The sequence below is a fragment of the Lolium perenne genome, chromosome 5, assembly GCF_019359855.2.
Source record: "Lolium perenne isolate Kyuss_39 chromosome 5, Kyuss_2.0, whole genome shotgun sequence".
Lineage (NCBI taxonomy): Eukaryota > Viridiplantae > Streptophyta > Magnoliopsida > Poales > Poaceae > Lolium > Lolium perenne.
The window spans coordinates 167,473,768-167,493,125 of NC_067248.2; the positions used below are offsets into that span (position 1 = coordinate 167,473,768).

Consider the following 19,358-nt stretch of genomic DNA (forward strand, 5'->3'; position numbering starts at 1 on the left):
GAGATGAAGATCAAAGGCGCAAAGACAAAAGGGCCATATCATATCACATATGAACTGCATGTGATGTTAATCCTTTTATGCATCTTATTTTGCTTAGAACGCGACGGTAGCATTATAAGATGATCCCTCACATTAATATCAAGATAATAAAGTGTTCTCCCCTCGTATGCACCGTTGTAACAGTTCGTCGTTTCAAAGCATCTCGTGATGATCGGATGTGATAGATTCAACGATTCACATACAACGGGTGTAAGCCATGTTGCACACGCGGAATACTTGGGTTTGCTTGACGAGCCTAGCATGTACAGACATGGCCTCGGGACAACGGAAACCGAAAGGTTGCACACGAGTCATATGGATGATATGATCAACATGTTGATGTTCACCATTGAAGCTACATCATCTCACGTGATGATCGGTTTTTGGTGTAGTGGATTTGGATCGTGTACCACTTAACAACTATGAGGGATGTTGTATTAAGTGGGAGTTCATTAGTAATTAGATTAAAACATGAACTAATTATCATAAACATAGTTTGAGTAGTATTTTAAATTAGTTTTGTAGTATTGGCATCCGTTTACTACTATGCGCTAGTCTTGTAATTGAGATAGAAATACTGTTAAAATCTGACAAGAAACTTTACGGTTTGGTACCGTATTGTTAAAGAATCAAGAATTAATTAAGTCCTATTGCAAACTTTTAGTAAACCTCACGTTGTTGATTCAAAGAGTTATGGTTTCAATTAGTACCTAAATTTATCTTGTCTCCGTAAAACTTGAAGTTCAAATTTGTTTGAAAAGTAAGGAGCTGAAAATTTAGTTTTCAGAAATAATCAAGGTATGAGATATATGTGATATCTAAGACCTTATTGCAAGATGATAGAATATAATTTGGTGAGACTACATAAACTCATAAGTTTTATGGGAATGTATGAAGGTTGAAGACGCCAGACGTCACAATCCTCCAACTATTGGGGCACTAATGATATTCGCATATCCATGAAGTTATCATCCTTAGTATGCACCGTTGCTAAGACTCGTCGTTTCGAAGCATCACGTGATGATCGGGTGTTATAGATTCTACGTGTGCTTACAACGGGTGCAAGCCAGATTTGCACATGCGAATACTAAGGTTAAACTTTATGAGCCTAGCATGTACAGACATGGTCTCAAAAAGTTGTCATGAATTGATGGATAAAATTATGAGTGAAATTGTTCATCATAGTTACTAATAAGTGAAATCTAGAACACTTGTCATATGATGATCAACTTCAAAGTAAGAACCTCAAGGTTATTGGTATTTTACCAACAAACCTAGAAGTTATTGATGTTAAAAGTGTTTTTCTGAATAATGAGGAAAGCTAAAAGAGAAACTGCAAAAGATATTCTGGCAAAAAGATAAGAAAAGACTAGAAAGTCTAGCTCAGGTGTATATAAATGATATACATGTTATGGTTGTATTCCTAGTTAAGTCACACAATGAAATTCTTGGGTATTAGTACTATATTGGTTGGTATGAAGTGTCATACAAAACAACGCAATACAAGAATACAATGGCCTAAGTGACTGACAAGGAATATGATAAGAATGCACGCCTGGAACAAAATAAAGTGTTATTATGTTTGTCGTTAGCATTCTATCTAGCCCTTAGAATTTATAATAAAGAACTTAATAATTGTTATTTTGCTCTGGTCAAATGAAAACAATGAGTTGTTTAAATTATGAAATTACTCCATGTAAAATGGATAAGTTATTATAAATCTTAATGGTGAAACACACATACATAACACTGACGCTAAAAATGCCATAAGGCAAATGATTTGAATTCCACTTATTTGTGGAACCGCAATTTAGGTCATGTTAGAAAGGATCGCATGAAGGAACTCCATGCAAATGGATTTTTGGAGTCATTCGATTTGTTGAATCGTTTGGCACTTGCAAAATCTTTTCTAATAGGTAATGACTGAAATACCGTTCATAGGCCGAAGAGTTGAACTGGCAACTAACTTAGTGAAAACATACATAATGATATATGTGGTTCACTGAGCATAGTTGTGTGTGGAAGATTCTTCTACTTCATGAAAACTTTCAAACAATGAATTGAGTATATATGTGGATATATTCAATAAGGAAAAGTTTGAAACATTTGAATAGGATTCAAATAAATTTCAGCATGAAGTGGAAATCATCGTAATAGAAAAGTCAAATATCTATGATTGGATCATGGTGGAAATATTTGAATTACGAGTTTTAGCGAACATCTAAGAGAGTTATGAAATTGTTCTACAACTCACGTTTCTTGGAGTATCATAGTGATGAAGAAGTATCCAAGAGATGTATCCAATAATTGTTGGGTCAATGATGAGATAAAATATTGATGTCATTATATTTTTGTGGATTATGCTTTAGTGACTACCGCTTTTACACTGAATAGAGCATCATCATGATCCGATGAAATGACACCATACAAGTTATGGCATGGGTATAAACCCTAATAGTCCTTTCTTTAAATTTTGGTCTAAGAGTTTACAACCAAAATCGGATGAATGTCTTCGTTGGTTATCCCAGAGATTTAATTGGGAATTCTTCCCACGAGACAAAGACAAAAGTGTTTGTCAATGTTTCTTATTTCCGAGAAATTGTTTCTAGTGAAGTATTTGAGTGGGAGGACAATATAATTTGATAAGGTTTATGAACCTGAGCATAATGATCGAGTAGCGCAAAGATCGGAATTGGTTTCGGAAGCGGCCACAACGATCATGGCTCCCATGACTACAAAGTGTTTTAGCCATGGAGATCGAAGTACATATTGAACCTTGTAGGTATGGTTTACTTTGTGATCAAATAAATGATTTGTGAACAAAGGATTGATTTTAAACAATGATAAACCAACTACAAACAAAGAAGTTATGATGGGCCCTAACTCCGTTAAAATGGCTATATGCCATGAAATCCAAGATAGATAAATACTTTTTGAAAGTAAATGGATCTATAAAATTGATGGACTTGGATGGAATATCCTTAAAGAAGCTCGACTTGTCGAAAAATTGTTTACGACAAAGTTCAAAGAGTTGACTATGATAAAGATTAGATCTTCCATAGAAATGCTTATAGTCTATGTGGATTATTCTAGTAATCACTACATATTTCTTTTATGAGATATGCTAGTAGGATGGCAAAATACATTACTTATCAGAAGTATGTATTAAAGGTGTATACAAGATACAACCAAGAGTTTTGCTGATCCGTGGAATATTAGATAGGTATACAAACTTCAATTTGATGAAGTGAGTATCGCGGAGTTTGAATCTTCACCAGATGAAATAGTCAAAGAGTTTTTGATTTCATCAGAGACGATGAAGAGGCTTGCATTTGCAAGAAATTAAGTGGGAGCGCTGAGACATATTTATAATACTTTATGTAGGTGACATATAGTTGGTTATAAATAATGTAATTATATACTTGATTAAAAAGGTTTCATTGAGAAATTAACTTCAATGAAAAGATATGGACGAAACAAATTTAGTGTCAAGATCTATGAAGATAGATTGAAACACAAAATAAGTTTAAGTCAAAGTACATAGAATGGATATTGAAATAGTTCAATATAGAAATATTAAGAAGATGTTCTTATCATGTGAAGTTTTAACAAGACTTGAGTGTATTTGACACTCAATGAGTAAAAACACATGAGTGATTATAGATCACGAATAATATGTACACAATCAGATATCCTATGCTCTAAGAGTGTTATGAGCATGATTCATGTGATGATCACTGAAAAACAGTAAGAATATTCTTGAGTACTTAAGAAGAACCAAGTATATATATATAGTTTTATATGGAGAAATGACAAACAAATCGCTGTAAGGTGATTACACCGATATTTGTTTTGTCACATATAAAAATAAAATTTCAATCTCAAATTAGACTAAGTGTTGTTTTAAAAGGTAGCACAATGAGCTAGAAGTTGTCTATGCTAGATTTAGAAGAGTTCTAAATATTGTGACGGATTCTACAAAAGAAGGCAGAATATGTCATTGTTTTGACAATGACAAAGTATGTTAAGTCAAGAGGTTCTTTAAGAACTTGGTGTATTTGACGTAGTCGAACTTTGAAACTATATTGTGTGTGACAATATTAGTGACATATTTCAGACCGCAGAATTAAGGTTCCACCAGAAGACCAAACATATTTAATGCCAACTCATTTGGAAATGAGTGATGCGTTGAGACGCAAATGAATTACAAAATACATAAGTTTCTGAGCATGTCAGATCCGTTGACTAAAACCTCTCCCGTGAGCAATACATGATAAAGCACCAGAAGGCCAAGGTGTTATATCTTTACAAATGTAAACTAGATTATTGACTCTAGTGCAAGTGGGAGACTGAAGGAGATATGCCCTAGAGGCAATAATAAAGTTGTTATTATTTATATCTTTATGTTTATGATAAATGTTTATATATCATGCTATAATTGTATTAACCGAAACATTAATACATGTGTGATATGTAGACAACAAAGAAGTCCCTAGTATGCCTCTTAAACTAGCTTGTTGATTAATGGATGATTAGTTTCATAATCATGAACATTGGATGTTATTAATAACAAGGTTATATCATTATATGAATGATGTAATGGACACACCCAATTAAAGCGTAGCATAAGATCTCGTCATTAAGTTTTTTGCTATAAGCTTTCGATACATAGTTACCTAGTCCTTATGACCATGAGATCATGTAAATCACTTATACCGGAAAGGTACTTTGATTACATCAAACGCCACTGCGTAAATGGGTGGTTATAAAGGTGGGATTAAGTATCCGGAAAGTATGAGTTGAGGCATATGGATCAACAGTGGGATTTGTCCATCCCGATGACGGATAGATATACTCTGGGCCCTCTCGGTGGAATGTCGTCTAATGTCTTGCAAGCATCGGCATAAGTTCGTAAGAGACCACATACCACGGTACGAGTAAAGAGTACTTGTCAGGAAACGAGGTTGAACAAGGTATAGAGTGATACCGAAGATCAAACCTCGGACAAGTAAAATATCGCGTGACAAAGGGAATTGGTATCGTATGTGAATGGTTCATTCGATCACTAAAGTCATCGTTGAATATGTGGGAGCCATTATGGATCTCCAGATCCCGCTATTGGTTATTGGTCGGAGTGAGTACTCAACCATGTCCGCATAGTTCACGAACCGTAGGGTGACACACTTAAAGTTGGATGTTGAAATGGTAGAACTTGAATATGGAATGGAGTTCGAATATTTGTTCGGAGTCCCGGATGAGATCCCGGACATCACGAGGAGTTCCGGAATGGTCCAGAGAATAAGATTCATATATAGGAAGTCATATTCCAAGTTTGGAAATGATCCGGTGCATTTATGGCAGGTTCTAGAAGGTTCTAGAAAAGTCCGGAAGAAATCACCATGGAAAGTAGAGTCCCGGAAGGACTCCACCTTGCATGACCAGCCAACCCTAAAGGGGAGGAGTCCAAGGTGGACTCCCCTAGGGTGGCCGGCCAACCCACCTCAAGGCCCACCTTGGGTAGGACTCCCTCCTTGAGTAGGTTTCCCACATATGGGAGGTTTTAGTGTTGGGGTCTTATTCGAAGACTTGGACTAGAACTCTTGGGGCTTCCACCTATATAATGAGGAGGAGAGGGAGGGGGCAGCCACTCTTTGGCTCAGCCTTGGCCGCACCCCTTAGAGGGCCGGCGCCCAACCCCCCTCTCTCCCCAAACCCTAGCGGTCTCTCTCCTCCACCACATCCCGCACGCTTAAGCGAAGCTCCGCCGGATTTCTCCACCACCACCGATACCACGCCGTCGTGCTGTCGGATTCAAGAGGAGCTACTACTTCCGCTGCCCGCTGGAACGGGGAGGTGGACGTCGTCTTCATCAACAACCGAACGTGTGACCGAGTACGGAGGTGCTGCCCGTTCGTGGCGCCAGAACCGATCGTGATCAAGATCTTCTACGCGCTTTTGCAAGCGGCAAGTGATCGTCTACCGCAGCAATAAGAGCCTACTCTTATAGGCTTTGGAATCTCTTCAAGGGTTAGTCTTGATCATCCCCTCGTTGCTACCGTCTTCTAGATTGCATCTTGGCTTGGATTGCGTGTTCGCGATAGGAAAATTTTTGTTTTCTATGCAACGTTATCCTACAAATACTTGAATTGAAATCACAATATTCTTACAATGGTTGCCAATTCTCAAGGATATCTCTATTACAATGGTGATGGCTATGACTATGAAGGAGATAGGAGATGGAATGGATGAACTATGGTGGTGGATCTCCTTCGGTGTGGTGTAGATGGATCTGATGGGTGGCAGCTCTGTTTGACGATGAATGACCCTCTTTTTCATGTGGCTCCCTTCACAGAACTTATAGGGTTTGACTTCGGAAGTGCTGCGGTGCACCGTACGGGCAGATGGTATGGGCGGGGCTTTCCCGTACCGGTGCCCGCTAAATTCCCTAGAACCAACTTTTGACCTCTGGTCGATTTTGCTGCACTTGTGACGAAATTTTCTTCAGTAATTGCAGGTCCTTTTGCCATTATGACTTAACTTCCTGCACACCATTCAAAGATAGAAGAGATTGCACACCTTTACAATAATTACTCATTAGTGGCACATTTCGGGAGAAATTTAGTCAATGACATAGCCAAAGGTTTAAACGTGAGAAAAAATGATGTATTTCACAACCATCAAGAACCAGAAGCAACCACAAAATTCCTCAAAGGTGAGGACATGCAACTCATGGTTTAGTCGAAAGCTTACAATGGTGTTTCGACCGAGGACAGCAAGGTCGTCGTGGAAGGTCGAGAGGAACTCCAGGGTGGCACGCTTGTAGGTGTCCTCGTTAAGAGCTGCAAAGACCTCCATGCCGGCATTGCCCACCAGCAGGTCGAAGTCGCTGCGAAGGCCTTGGCGAGAGAGGAACTCAGGGTCAGCCAACTTCGTCGGGAGCACCTTTCGTTTGGCCAAACGCTTGTACTCCTTGTCGAGGTCGCCTTGGAGACTGTCCCTCTCCCTACGCGGCTTCTTGCGCGAGTTGGGGTGGCTGCTCGAGCCACTAGCACCACCGGTTCGGTTCGAGCCACTAGAATAGTTGTCCAATATTCATGGTGCTAAATTTTTCATAATAAAAGTATAGGCATTAGGTTTCTATGATATAGTCCAACGATTGCATGCATAAACTTTGATTTCGAACGTGTAGAATCAACAAGAAATTTCAAAAATTACGAACTTATCCATGTATCCAATATGATATTTTCAACTGTTCGTTGATTCAAATAATACGTGGATCGAGCGAGAAACGTACCAATGTGAAGATTCCCCAACTCAAACGAACGAAATCGACGAAGAATCGGAGATTCTAGGGGATTATGGTTTGAGTTTTTGAGAGAAAGAGAGAATAATATGGCTGACTTGGGGGTTTCTCTGCCAGCCACCATCGTCTTCACGAGGCTGAACCCTCGATACGGGCGAGCAGTACAGGCCGAACCCGCCCGTACAGACGGTCGCCACCATTGGATACATCGGTTAGGGTTTAGATCACGAACCTGGATCTGGTACATGCGTATTCCCGTATTGGTGTCTGCTAAACTCAGTGACATTTCATCAAAAAATTAAACTTTCGTGGTCGAAGTTGATACGGCGGACGATACGGGTGGACCCGTACGGCCGTCCACTAAACTCGCGGACACTTTTGTCGAATTCTAGCAAGAAGGCTCGGCTCGTTTTTATCTTTTTTGAGAATAGTAGCCCCGACATGTTTTTTTTGTTGAGATATGTTAATTTCTGATTTTTTTTTTAGAATAATATGTGAATTTCTGATGGCAAATAGTGGGCGTTTGAAGTAACAGAAGCCCACGGGCAGCCATCCAGGCCCAGAAGAAGATGTATCCCTCACCGGCCCCGCTGGCACGCACGCACGCACGAACCACCAAGGGTAGCGCACCTGAGAAGGAGGAGGAGGAGGTTGACACAGGAGGGGAGCGGAGGAGGAAACCCTATGCCCTAGCGCCAACACCATCGACGCCGACCGCACCTCCGCCGACCTCACCCACGCCCCGAGGAGAAGGACGGGGGAGAAGGCCCCAGCATCCGGCGGCGACCGGCTCGACCCGCGCGGAGGCGGGGCGGCCGGTCCTCCTCGCTCCTCCCGCCGTGGCGGCTGCAGGTTTGGCCGCTACGAACCCGCTCCCCCCCTTGGAACAGCAATCCGAGACGCGGTAGTGCCGCTGTTTCCCTACTAACATCTCCCCTGGATTCCCCCCCTTCCGGCAGCCATGATGATGATGTCCGACGACGACGACGACCTGGAGCCGCAGCTGAAGGCGGTGTCGGACTACTTCTTCGTCGACGACGAGAAGCACCCCGTCTGCCTCTCGCTCCTGCCGATCCGGTTCGCCGACGACCCGGACGAGGCCCCCGAATGCGAAGCCAACATATTCCTGCGGGGAACCGCCGACCCCGGCATCCCGGTCTACAAGCAGGTGGTCGCCTGGAGGCTGGGGCTCGAAGGCCGGCAGCCCGAGGTCGCGGCGCTGTCCAAGGAAGGCAGCTGGATAAGCCTCGCCAAGCCCAGGAACAGCTACGAGGAGAATTTCAGAACGATATTTATCACCGTGCGGATGCTTCACTTCCTCAGGAGGAAGCCCGAGGAGCCCGAGAAGAGCCTGTGGAGCCATCTGCGCAAAGTTTTCGAGTACTGTACCCCCGCCTATATGCGCTCTCTGCTCATTTTCTCCTTGCACGACAAACTCCCCTGATACTTAACTGAGCGCGCTCGCGACATGTTCAATGTTTTCAGCAAGTTTGACGTTAGGCCGTCCAAGGAAGATTTCAGGAATCACCGTTCGCTGATGAAGCAGTTCGCTGAGAAGGATCCGAAGTTGGCAAAATCCGAGGTGCGCATTCTCTTGTCCTGTATGTGGGAAACTTCTTAATCATTTCCTGGCTGATACATGAGTACACACCATCTCTTTTGTAGACGAATGGATAACTTGGACCCTCAGGATCTAGTCCCAACTTTCCTAACTAATAGTACCATAATCCTTAGTTGAATTACTAGGACTGGCTTCCAAACTAGCCAACTTCCTTGTATGTACGCACATGCAATCCTTTATAGGAGATGTGTAGCTCATGGAAACTTGCAAGTTCTTTTATTTTTAGGACATGCACATTCTTTCCTTTATTATCTACTATATAAGCAGAAATGATTTGCAAAGGCACTGTCTCTTTTGCATTCAACAATTTCCTTGGGGGATTCTGCAAGAATCACCAAAGCCCATCGTTCTTGTGCCACTGGACGCCTGGACGCAACATTCAGACCACCACATTCTCTGTTGCAGTGGAAGGTTGTTCCATTGCCGTGGCGGTTATCATTGTCATCTCCCAAAGTGTTGTAGCCTCCACCGTGGAACCCACATATGCCAGCTTGAGTGCTGCAGTCCTTTTTCGCCGTCGGCGCCCAAGCGACGCCACCACTGCGAGATGTCGCGTGTTGCCGCCATTGGAGTGCGTTTGCGAGGGCAGAAGCCATCGCCACATGCAGCCTCTTGGACCTTTTTCTTCACCATCAAAAGGGATTCATTGTTACTGGAGTGCAGACTGCCGTTGCAGGAGGGCTATATAGAACAGCTGAGCTTAGTGGTTATCGCTCACATACTCAATTAATGAGATGTCAGATAATGTGACTGCTGCTGGGCATGTCGTCATCCACATTGCTGCACTTGACTGCTTACAATGGCATGGCAAGATCGAAAACCCTGCAGTTGGCTTTGATACCAAATAATGGTCACTACTCACTAGATCATAGGGTACATGAGGCTAGGTTCGAGGGAGAAAATGGAGGCAATTAGGGTAGAAGAGGCAGAGTAGAAACTAAAACTTCTTAATTAATTGCTTGGCTGATCATAGATGTGTGCATGACCCCTCTTACGTAGAGGGATGACTAACTTGGCCCCTAAGGATGTAATGCCAACGTAACTAACTAATACGATCATTGAATGACTAAATCTGGCTGCCCCCTAACTAGTGCCTTTTGCTTGCAAAATCTAACTTTACCGATTGTACAGCTCTTGACCGTAAATAGAACTCTTGACTGATGTGCTCACGTGCTTTGTTTTGTAACATCTTTTATTATGAATGTTTTCACAGATATTTCAAGCTTTTGTTGAAGAAAAATCTAAGAAACAAACAAGCAAGGTATGTGGTTGATTGTGAATTCTCTTAAAAAATTTGGAAGAAAATCAATAGGAAATTAACCATGTCCCTTGTTATTATTTCAACTAGGTTGATTCAGATGATTTTGAAATGAAGGAGTCATTTATTGCCGCTGATGAGGATGTTGAGGATATGGTTGCTGATGGCAGTACTGAATCTGATGAAGATGAGGAGGATGATTTGTTTGATTTCACTTGTGCCATATGTGACAATGGAGGAGATCTGCTTGGGTAGGTGCAAATCTTCCATAGGATGAGTAGGTGACCTTAAAATCTTTCCCTATCTACAGGCAGGACTAATATCCATGATAAGAATTTTAGCCATACCAACCAAGCATTAGTTCTTCTGAGTGACCATCAGGGAGCATAGCTGGAACTATTTACCGATGATCAGTCCAGCTCTTGTTTTGCCGATATAAGAGAAGTACAATTTGTTAATTTTACAACAAGATACTTTACTATGATTTGTCAGGATTACAAGTGTTTCAGACAATACATCTGCAATTGTGGTATTTGATCCACGACCAAAAGATTTATTGAGGGAGTTTTATTAAGACTATCAGGCAACAAGCGTCTAACCTCCTTTTTTCTAACCTCTTCCAGTTAGTTTTAGTTGCGGAGCTGCTTGACTGTAGACCATTGACTTTGTTAGGTTATTTTTAAGAAGCCATCACCTCCTATAAGTTGTGATATTTTTTTGAAGGTGGAACTAACTTCCCCGACTTGCTAAATGGCATCCGCCTAACTTGCCTAGCTGCTAGCTGACACCTTCCTGCCTTGCCCGTGTGTATTGTGTGCTCATGTTTGTATAGAATCCAGGTCACGACTATAGTGTGTGCGCTATGCTGTTTTTCCTTGCTAAGATTGCTCAACCCCTTTGCTCAAAAACACTTTGGATAATTGATATTTCATAAGTTCCCCACAGTTATTGATTTTTCTTATTTCATCACTGTAATGTCACATTCCTTGTGCTCATCATGCAGTACCCATGCAATACCAACAACCTAATCCCTCTACGTGTCCTGCTTGCACTATTGTTCTATTGTAGGTGTGATGGCCCATGTATGAGGTCTTTCCATGCCAAAATAGGAACAGGCGAAGATTCTCAGTGTGATACCCTTGGGTTCACGGAGGCAGAAGTTGAGGTAGCTTTTGAAACCCCTGACTGGTAAAGATGACCTGAAATTCAAGCTTATTATTTTCTGTATTGAATTTTCTCTTTGTTACGTGTTCTAGGCAATGAAAACATTTTTGTGCAAGAACTGTGAGTATAAGCAACATCAATGCTTTATTTGTGGAGTATTGGAGCCTTCGGATGGACCAACTGCTAAGGTACAATGCCATTGTTTGAGCTTTTTTCACTTGGTTTCATTGTTCATTTGGTAATAGTAATTTTCAGCCACCACTATATTCACATAGGACTATAGAACTAGAAGGGGTACTGTGAAAGACTATCTAGTTGAGATTTTTTTAAGTAGATATTCTAAATGTTCTGAAATAGTGTAATTGTTCAGTGAATCAGATACTAGGGCCATTTACCACTTATTTGTAGCACATCTGTTTATTGCAATAGCTAATGCCTAGGTAATTAACACTTTTTTGTAGCAGATCTGCCTTATGGAATCATTAAATATTGAATAATTGCATAATTCCATCTGTTAAAAGGTCATCTAATTAATTATAATGTGAACTGTATTTATTATCTTCAGTGCTTGTTTTGATTCTGTAGTTTTGCTAATTCTGGCATCATTATTTAGGTGTTTCTTTGTAATAACGCTACCTGTGGGTACTTTTACCACCCCAAATGTGTTGCACGACGACTTCATCCTAACAACAAGGTTGAAGCTGTAGAAAAGGAGAACAGCATAGCAGGTGGATTTTCATTTACGTGCCCCATTCATTGGTGCTTTCAATGTAAAGGTCTGGAGGACAGATCAGAAGAACATTTGCAGTTCGCTGTTTGTAGACGCTGTCCAAAGTCATATCACCGAAAATGTCTGCCAAGGTCCTGCCAGGAGTTGCTTTGTCTTTTGAATTTTCTTGATACGTGTATATGGTCTCTTATATTCTTCTCATACATGAGACTATTTCAGAGAAATTCCCTTTGAAGATAGCGATGATGATGAGGACATTGTTACACGGGCCTGGGACCTTTCAAAAAGAATTTTGATCTATTGCTTGTATGTAGTAGCTCCTTCACTTATTTATTAAATGCTTTCTCTACATTGTTCAGTTCCTGATTTGTTGTAAACTGTTCAGGGACCATGAGATAGATAGTGACCTTGAAACACCTGTCAGAAATCATATAAAGTTTCCGGGTATTGCCAAAATTGTAAGAGCATCAGATTTTCTAAAGAAGAAAACCAATGTGTCAACTAAGAAGAAAAAGAGGACTTTTGGTGAGACATTTCCTGATCAACCTTCAAATAAACCTGCAAACTTGCCAATGAAGGGCCGTGTTCAAGAAGATCAACGTGCCAGAAGAAGTGATGTGAAGAGTTCATCCGAGCAGTTTGTTGAAAAGCCTGAGAAGAAAAAAGCAAAGTTATTTAAACAGACACAGCCTGAACCAGAGAGTACTGAACCAAATTTGGCCAGGGATTCTTCTGTAAGCAGTCCAAGACCTGCAAAGGAGCAAGAAAAATACTTGACAAGTTCACACTTATCTACTACAGGGAACATGCCACAGAGTTCATTTCCTAGAGTAAACAGCGAAATAGAAAAAAGGTTAGTCAGTTGATATAATTACCCGAGGATTGCAATCAATACACATTTGTATGTGACTGTGTGTCTATTGTACAGTATTCTGTAAGGGGGTAGCTTGGTTTGTGTAATATTGCCTGCATTTAGATTGTTGCTAATTTTCTGGTGTGCCCTAAAACCATCTAGTCCAGCGTTTCCCCATCGTTGGCTAGCTGATTTTATGGTAAGGTATTCTTTGGCCCAGCCAAACGTACTAAAAAAATCCATCACCATGCCAGACTTAATGTAATTCTCTTGGATCTAACCAAGGCCTAGAAAGGGTTACCCATTTATCTTGCTACAGTTTTCTCCTATTGTGTTATAGGTTTAGCCTTTTATTGGTTTCAATCTTATTGCCACGGTACGGTAGTGCAGAGCTAAGATGATCAAACATTGTTTGGAGTTTAGACTTTAGAGTCCTCTTTGTAGTACATAAAATATTTTCAACCTTACTTGCAGGGTAATTGCTCTGGTGGAAAAAAAGGTCTCTTCCTTGACACTACAGGATATATCAAGGAAGTGTTTTGTGCCTTCAACTCATGTCTACTCTGGCAAGCAAACAGACAAGATTGTTGCAACAGGCAGGCTTGAGCAATCTGTTAAGGTGCTTTTACCCTTCAGTACTTCCACATGAATTGATGCAACTTTTAGTTCACACTAGTTACTAATTTTCTTCAACATTTTCTGATTGATGGGCTAGGCTGTAGGAGCAGCTCTAAAAATGCTGCATGATGGAAATAGTGTTAATTATGCAAAAGCAGCGTGTGAACCTCAAGTTTTGACACAGCTCGCAAGGTGGCATGTATGTATATTCTAAACAGATATTGACTTTTTTATTTATAGAAACTGTGTCATAGACAGTATATAATTCCTGCTTTGAGATTTTTGCCACGATCTTTCTGTGCTTCAAAGATATTTACTGAAGGTGTAGCACGGACATGTTTTCTTATCAGTCAACATTCTTTGATATGATAAATCTTTTTTGACTCAAATGTTATCATATATCTCGATATGTTTTAAGCGATATGTGCATCGTTTTCATTAATACATTAACTATTAAGAGATTCATTTTAGTTGACTGTTATCTTCTGAAGTCAGTACTTGGTATGTGGAGGGTAATTTGTGCCTCCATGTTAGTGCAAGTAAGCTTGTGGTTAAGTTGACCAAGTTAGTAAGAATATTTCAATTTTCTCATGATCTATGAAAGTTGCAATGCCACGTTAGTTAAAATCTTCTTTGCAGAAGTGAGCACTTTCAACATCGACGAGAGCATACTGTGATGCTTAGTTGGTCAGACCATTCACCATTAAGTATTATTATGGTTAACTTAAGATTGTTTTTCCTAACAGACTAGGCTCAGAGTATATCTCTCGCCTTTCATCCATGGCTCTCGCTACAGTTCTCTTGGTCGACATTTCACAAAGGTGGAAAAGCTTGTTGAGGTATATTCTTATCCAGACGTATATGAAGCCTTGATTATATATTGTTCTGAACTATGAATTCTACATATTGTTTTGCGTAGCTAAGGAAGTTTCTAGTTGCCACCACATGCCGAAAATTATCTGAACTCGAATCTTATTTTATTTTTGTGGTGGCTGCTAGAAACCGAGGTTGTGGCCTTTTTTCCTTCCTGGCTTTGTGGGATTATTTTCTGCTTGAGTTTTGAGTTCCATCTATCAAAAATATCGTGTATGTTAAAAGTCTGACTTGAGTCCATTTTATTAAGTTAGTTCTGCCTGAAAATGTTGCCTTACAAAAAAGGTTCAAGAAACCAGCAGATAATAAAAGGTCAGCTCCATGGCCTAATTGACACCTTTTTGATCTTCCTTTTGTAGTGGAATAGATATATTTCATGTCTTATGCATGATCCAAATGTTTTGCTATTGTGAGTTAGAAATCAGGAAAGGTTCGCCAGCTGGACGTCACTCTGACAATTACGTCAAGAGCTATTAACTGGTTAAGGATCACCATTTATTTGAGAGGAAAATATAAGAGCTGACTGGTTGCTCCAGTTCATTGCCTGCTGAGTGCTTTTGAGTGTCTATTTGTTATGTCTCTTCGTAGAATTATTTTTCTGAAAATTCTGTACTATTATATGTGATGAGCTTGCATGTTTTTTTGGTACAGATTGTTGAGTACTTTTGAGTGTCTATTTGTTATGCCTCTTCATAGAATTATTTTCTGAAAATTCCGTACTATTATTTATGATGAGCTTGCATGTTTTTTTGGTACAGATTGTTGATAGACTTCATTGGTATGTGGAACCTGGTGACACGGTATGTTTTCTGTCTGGTTCTCAGCATTGACTATGCCCTCCACAGAAGCAGTGTTCTTGTAGTAATTTTAAAATGCTAAATATATGTGACAGCATGTCATGTAATATCGGTTGTGCATGCCCTTTATTTTATAGGCTGCAGTTATCACACTATAATTATGTTTGCTGTGATAAGTGATAACAAGTCACCGTAGATGATATGAATATGAACTTAACTAGTAGATTGGAGGTTTGTACGAAGTTACTGCCTACAGTTGCATTGTGTTCTTGATTCCTGATGTAAAAAAATACTACCTCTGTCCATAAAAAGATGTCGAAAGTTTGTCTAAATTCGGATTTTATGGACAAACTTTCGACGTCCTTTTATGGACGGAGGGAGTAGCACATATCTCATGGGATAGGTGTTATGTTTGTTAATCATCAGGTATTTGTACGGATTACTTTTTACGGCCGCAGGCTCTTTAGTTTTGTTTTTAGGATGCTTGGCTTTCATCCATCATTTGTTTAATTTTGGTTCATGCTGATCTTGTTGCATATTTACATTTGTACTCTTTATGTTAACATAATTCTTTGCCCGGCGCAAAAAAGAAGTGTATGTTTCTCATAAAAAACTAATTTCGTTTGTCCTAACAGTCAACATAACTTCACTGGTTCAATGTTCTATTTCGTATCAGTCCTTGACATTTTAAATTCCATTGGACTTGCAGATAGTGGATTTCTGCTGTGGTGCAAATGATTTCTGTCGATTGATGAAAGAAAAACTTGATCATGTTGAGAAGAATTGCCATTTCAAGAATTTTGATCTTATCCAACCACAGGTAATATTGGAGACTACTGAGTCTTTTAATTGATAAATGAGTATAATCCATCCATGGATCCTGCAGTCTCAAGTTATTTTTGGTGCAACATTAGAGTATAGTTAGTGTTTGTAGTGATGGTAGTCAACGGCTATTAGAAGATCAGTCGCAACTAACTGTAACTAGTTGTGACAAATCCACAAGTAGGTACCCTGATGACTTGACTCGACTACTCGTAAACCTTTGCATCAAATCCAACTCTTGGAAGCAAACGCATTAGAACTTACCAATTGTGTTTTTTTTATTCATGCCCAGAAAGTGCCGTTACTCGAGTTTCAGCTGCTTTCGTGCCTTTATGCTAACTCCTAACATTTATGCCCTTTTCAGAATAGCTTTTGCTTTGAAAAGAGGGATTGGATGACCGTGCAGCCGAACGAACTTCCTCGCGGTTCTCAACTAGTATGTTTAATTCGGTTCAGACACAAGTTGGTTTATACTTTATATTAGTTATTCCTACACCTGGTTAATATCTGATTATTTCTTGTAGATAATGGGGCTTAATCCTCCTTTTGGAGTCAAAGCAGCCCTTGCAAACAAATTTATTGACAAAGCATTGTCTTTTAAGCCTAAGCTCATTGTACTAATTGTTCCAAAGGAAACTAAAAGGTAATGGGCTGCTGTGTTCATTTTTAAAGATTAATGTATTATCTCTTTATTTCACACGTTTTGGGAACTCTGTTCATAGTTTCTTCGTTCTGTGGTATTACCAGGCTAGACCAGAAGAAGACACCTTATGATTTGGTTTGGGAGGATGGTTACTGTCTTGCTGGGAAGGTAAATAACTTCAGAACTTCAATAAATCCTATTGACTTTGAGCACAGTTTATTCTCTAGTTGTTTTGGTTAACGTCTTTCTTTTAATTTGCAGTCATTTTATTACCCTGGTTCTGTTAGTGTGGATGACCAATCAATTGAAGGGTGGAATATATCTGCACCACCTCTCTATTTGTGGAGCCGTCCTGATTGGACAAAAAAGCATAAGAAAGTAGCCGAGGAGCATAATCACACAAATATGGGGATGGTTGCTTGCGGTACTGAAGAGGGTAATCGATCCGATGGTATCCTTGTGAAGAAAGAAACTAAATCTTCTGATGTACCTTTGCGCAGACCAGCTAAGCCTGAGAAAAGCAAACAAAATGGGAGATCAGGAAAAGCTAAAGAGAAGACTGCACATGATGTCAGAGAGGTTCCAACAGGCAAAATGAAGGAGAGTAGAGAGAGGACATCATCCTGTGTAAAAGATGTTACTCAATCAAATGAACCCCTTGTTAGGAAACAAGATAGATCTGTTGAAGAGAGAGCCAAAGCTAAATGCAATGCGGAGAAACTAGCTAGATCTGGAGAAGACAGAGAGGCGAATTTATCAGATAACCACCCTGTGAAGAAGCAAGCTGAAGCTAGCTCTCAACAAATGCGCCAACCAGGAAAGCAGAATAGCATGGATGTAAGCAAGAGCTCTGATGACAGGAGCAGGAAAAGGACCCCGGACGAAGTAGATAGCATGCCTCCAGAAAAGCAAGTGGAAGTTGCCTATGAGGAGACAAGAGTTCCGAGTAAAACGATTATTCACCAAGATCAAAGACATGTTCTATGTGACGATGGAATAAATGCTCGTGTACAGGAATCCAAGAGAGCGGGATCAGACATGAGTATGTCGTCCCCTCAGACCAGCAATGCTCAATACAGATCCAGAAGCGATTCCCCTTTTGTAACAACTAAACAACCTTCTGATTATAGGACAACACACCTGGATGGTAATACGAGTTATCATGAGAAAGATTCACACATCCCTACATATCAGGGAAGTTATTTGATGCCCAGTGATTGGCACAATGATGCTCCTGAAGAGAAGAACGATCCTCTGTTGTATACCAGTGCCGATGATATATCAAGGAAGTATAGCTCCAGTATTGAAGATCTGCCCAAGCAGTATACTGCATCCCCAGCTGGCGATGTGTACAGTCTGCAAGCTCAGGGAGATAGGAGGCAGGATGATTACCTTCGGAACAGTCGATACTCCCTTGGTTCTTCAGGTGCTAGATATGACCAGCCATCTTTAACTTCTCAGTCTTACGGGCTCTCTGGTACAACTGCATCACGAAGCTCAGTCATCGATAGGTATGGTTCGGTGTTGCTTGGTGCAAGTGGATCAGGAGCCTCGGCGATGGACAAGTATGCACCCGTGTACCTGGGTCCAGGTGCACCAGGGAGCTCAGTAATGGACAGATATGCTCCAACCCTCGCGGATACGAACTATGTAACAAGAGGTGTCCCCGATGTCCCTGGATATGGAAGAGACATGTCTGGTGTTCCTCCACATTACCCATACCGAGGACCAGGCTCTTCTGGCAGAGGGCCGCCTTATATGTGATCACTGAAGCTTCAAGTTACATTAGTCTTGCAGTTTTTGACCTAATCTACTCTGAGTGACGCTGTAGCTAGGTTGCCAATGCCACAATGCCTGCACCCTGTCCTGTCTTGTTCGTGCGTTATTAGCACCAGCACCAATTGTACATAAGACGGGAAAGATCATACCTTGTAATATAACTCGAATGGTCAGAAATCGTATGCAGCTGCTGATTGGCACTTTGGCCTTGGAAAAATGAACTTCCAGTGTTTATGCTCGTCTCTGCTGGTATCATGCTTTACAATTTTGTGAATCGTTTTCAGATTGGCATGTAGTATTGATTTACCTTTTGATGTCACCCTGAGAGAATTCTGCAGCAGCTGAGTTGCAGAGTTTGTTGTGGGAATGCTGATGGCAGGTGCATATTTCTTGACATTAATTTTAAAGTATGGCGTCGTTTTCCATCAACAATGCACCAAATAGATTTATAACAGTCTGGTTCTAAAACACACTGGTCTGGTTCTAGCAATTTTCATCACCTATGGCTATGGATGATTTTTCACCCAGATAGTCTCCTGCTTGTTACTCCTGTTGGCTTCACAGGATTGCTTACTCCCTCTGAACAAATGCTTCAATCAACAATCTGCTTCGTTTTAACAAATATATGCATGAAATGTTTCTGAAAAATAGATGTACAACTGATATCGTGTCCGCAGTGTTTGGAACACAGCCTTGGTGCTGATTGTATTTGTGTGAACTTCAATAAAGCTCACGATATTCTCCAAATGTACAATATCATTCAATTGAATTTCCCTTATATTATGCTGGTCATCTATAGGCATCGGACAACCAATCCTTTGCCATCCATCTGTATCACTCCGGGCATAAAACCCGATA

The 19,358-nt window shown here is 40.6% G+C and overlaps 1 protein-coding gene across 1 annotated transcript; it reads left to right on the plus strand.

The window, feature by feature from the left end:
• Positions 1-7,955: 7,955 nt before the first annotated feature.
• Positions 7,956-18,738, plus strand: LOC127300547 (protein ENHANCED DOWNY MILDEW 2). Its single transcript, XM_051330673.2, has 19 exons — positions 7,956-8,194; positions 8,302-8,722; positions 8,828-8,924; positions 10,177-10,224; positions 10,312-10,472; positions 11,290-11,386; positions 11,478-11,573; positions 11,999-12,246; positions 12,335-12,421; positions 12,501-12,968; positions 13,443-13,587; positions 13,684-13,785; positions 14,333-14,425; positions 15,218-15,259; positions 15,966-16,076; positions 16,443-16,514; positions 16,603-16,721; positions 16,826-16,889; positions 16,983-18,738. The coding sequence occupies exons 2-19, from the start codon at positions 8,304-8,306 to the stop codon at positions 18,483-18,485; spliced, it is 3,972 nt and encodes a 1,323-aa protein (XP_051186633.1). The 5' UTR covers positions 7,956-8,194; positions 8,302-8,303; the 3' UTR covers positions 18,486-18,738.
• Positions 18,739-19,358: the final 620 nt, after the last annotated feature.

What these genes read in the sequence shown, in the direction of transcription:
- LOC127300547 (XM_051330673.2), top strand. Translation starts at nt 8,304, where the DNA reads ATGATGATGATGTCCGACGACGACGACGACCTGGAGCCGCAGCTGAAG. An exon ending in CATCTGCGCAAAGTTTTCGA is followed by an intron (nt 8,723 to 8,827) that starts GTACTGTACCCC and finishes CAATGTTTTCAG; the next exon opens with CAAGTTTGACGTTAGGCCGT. An exon ending in GTTACTGTCTTGCTGGGAAG is followed by an intron (nt 16,890 to 16,982) that starts GTAAATAACTTC and finishes TTTAATTTGCAG; the next exon opens with TCATTTTATTACCCTGGTTC.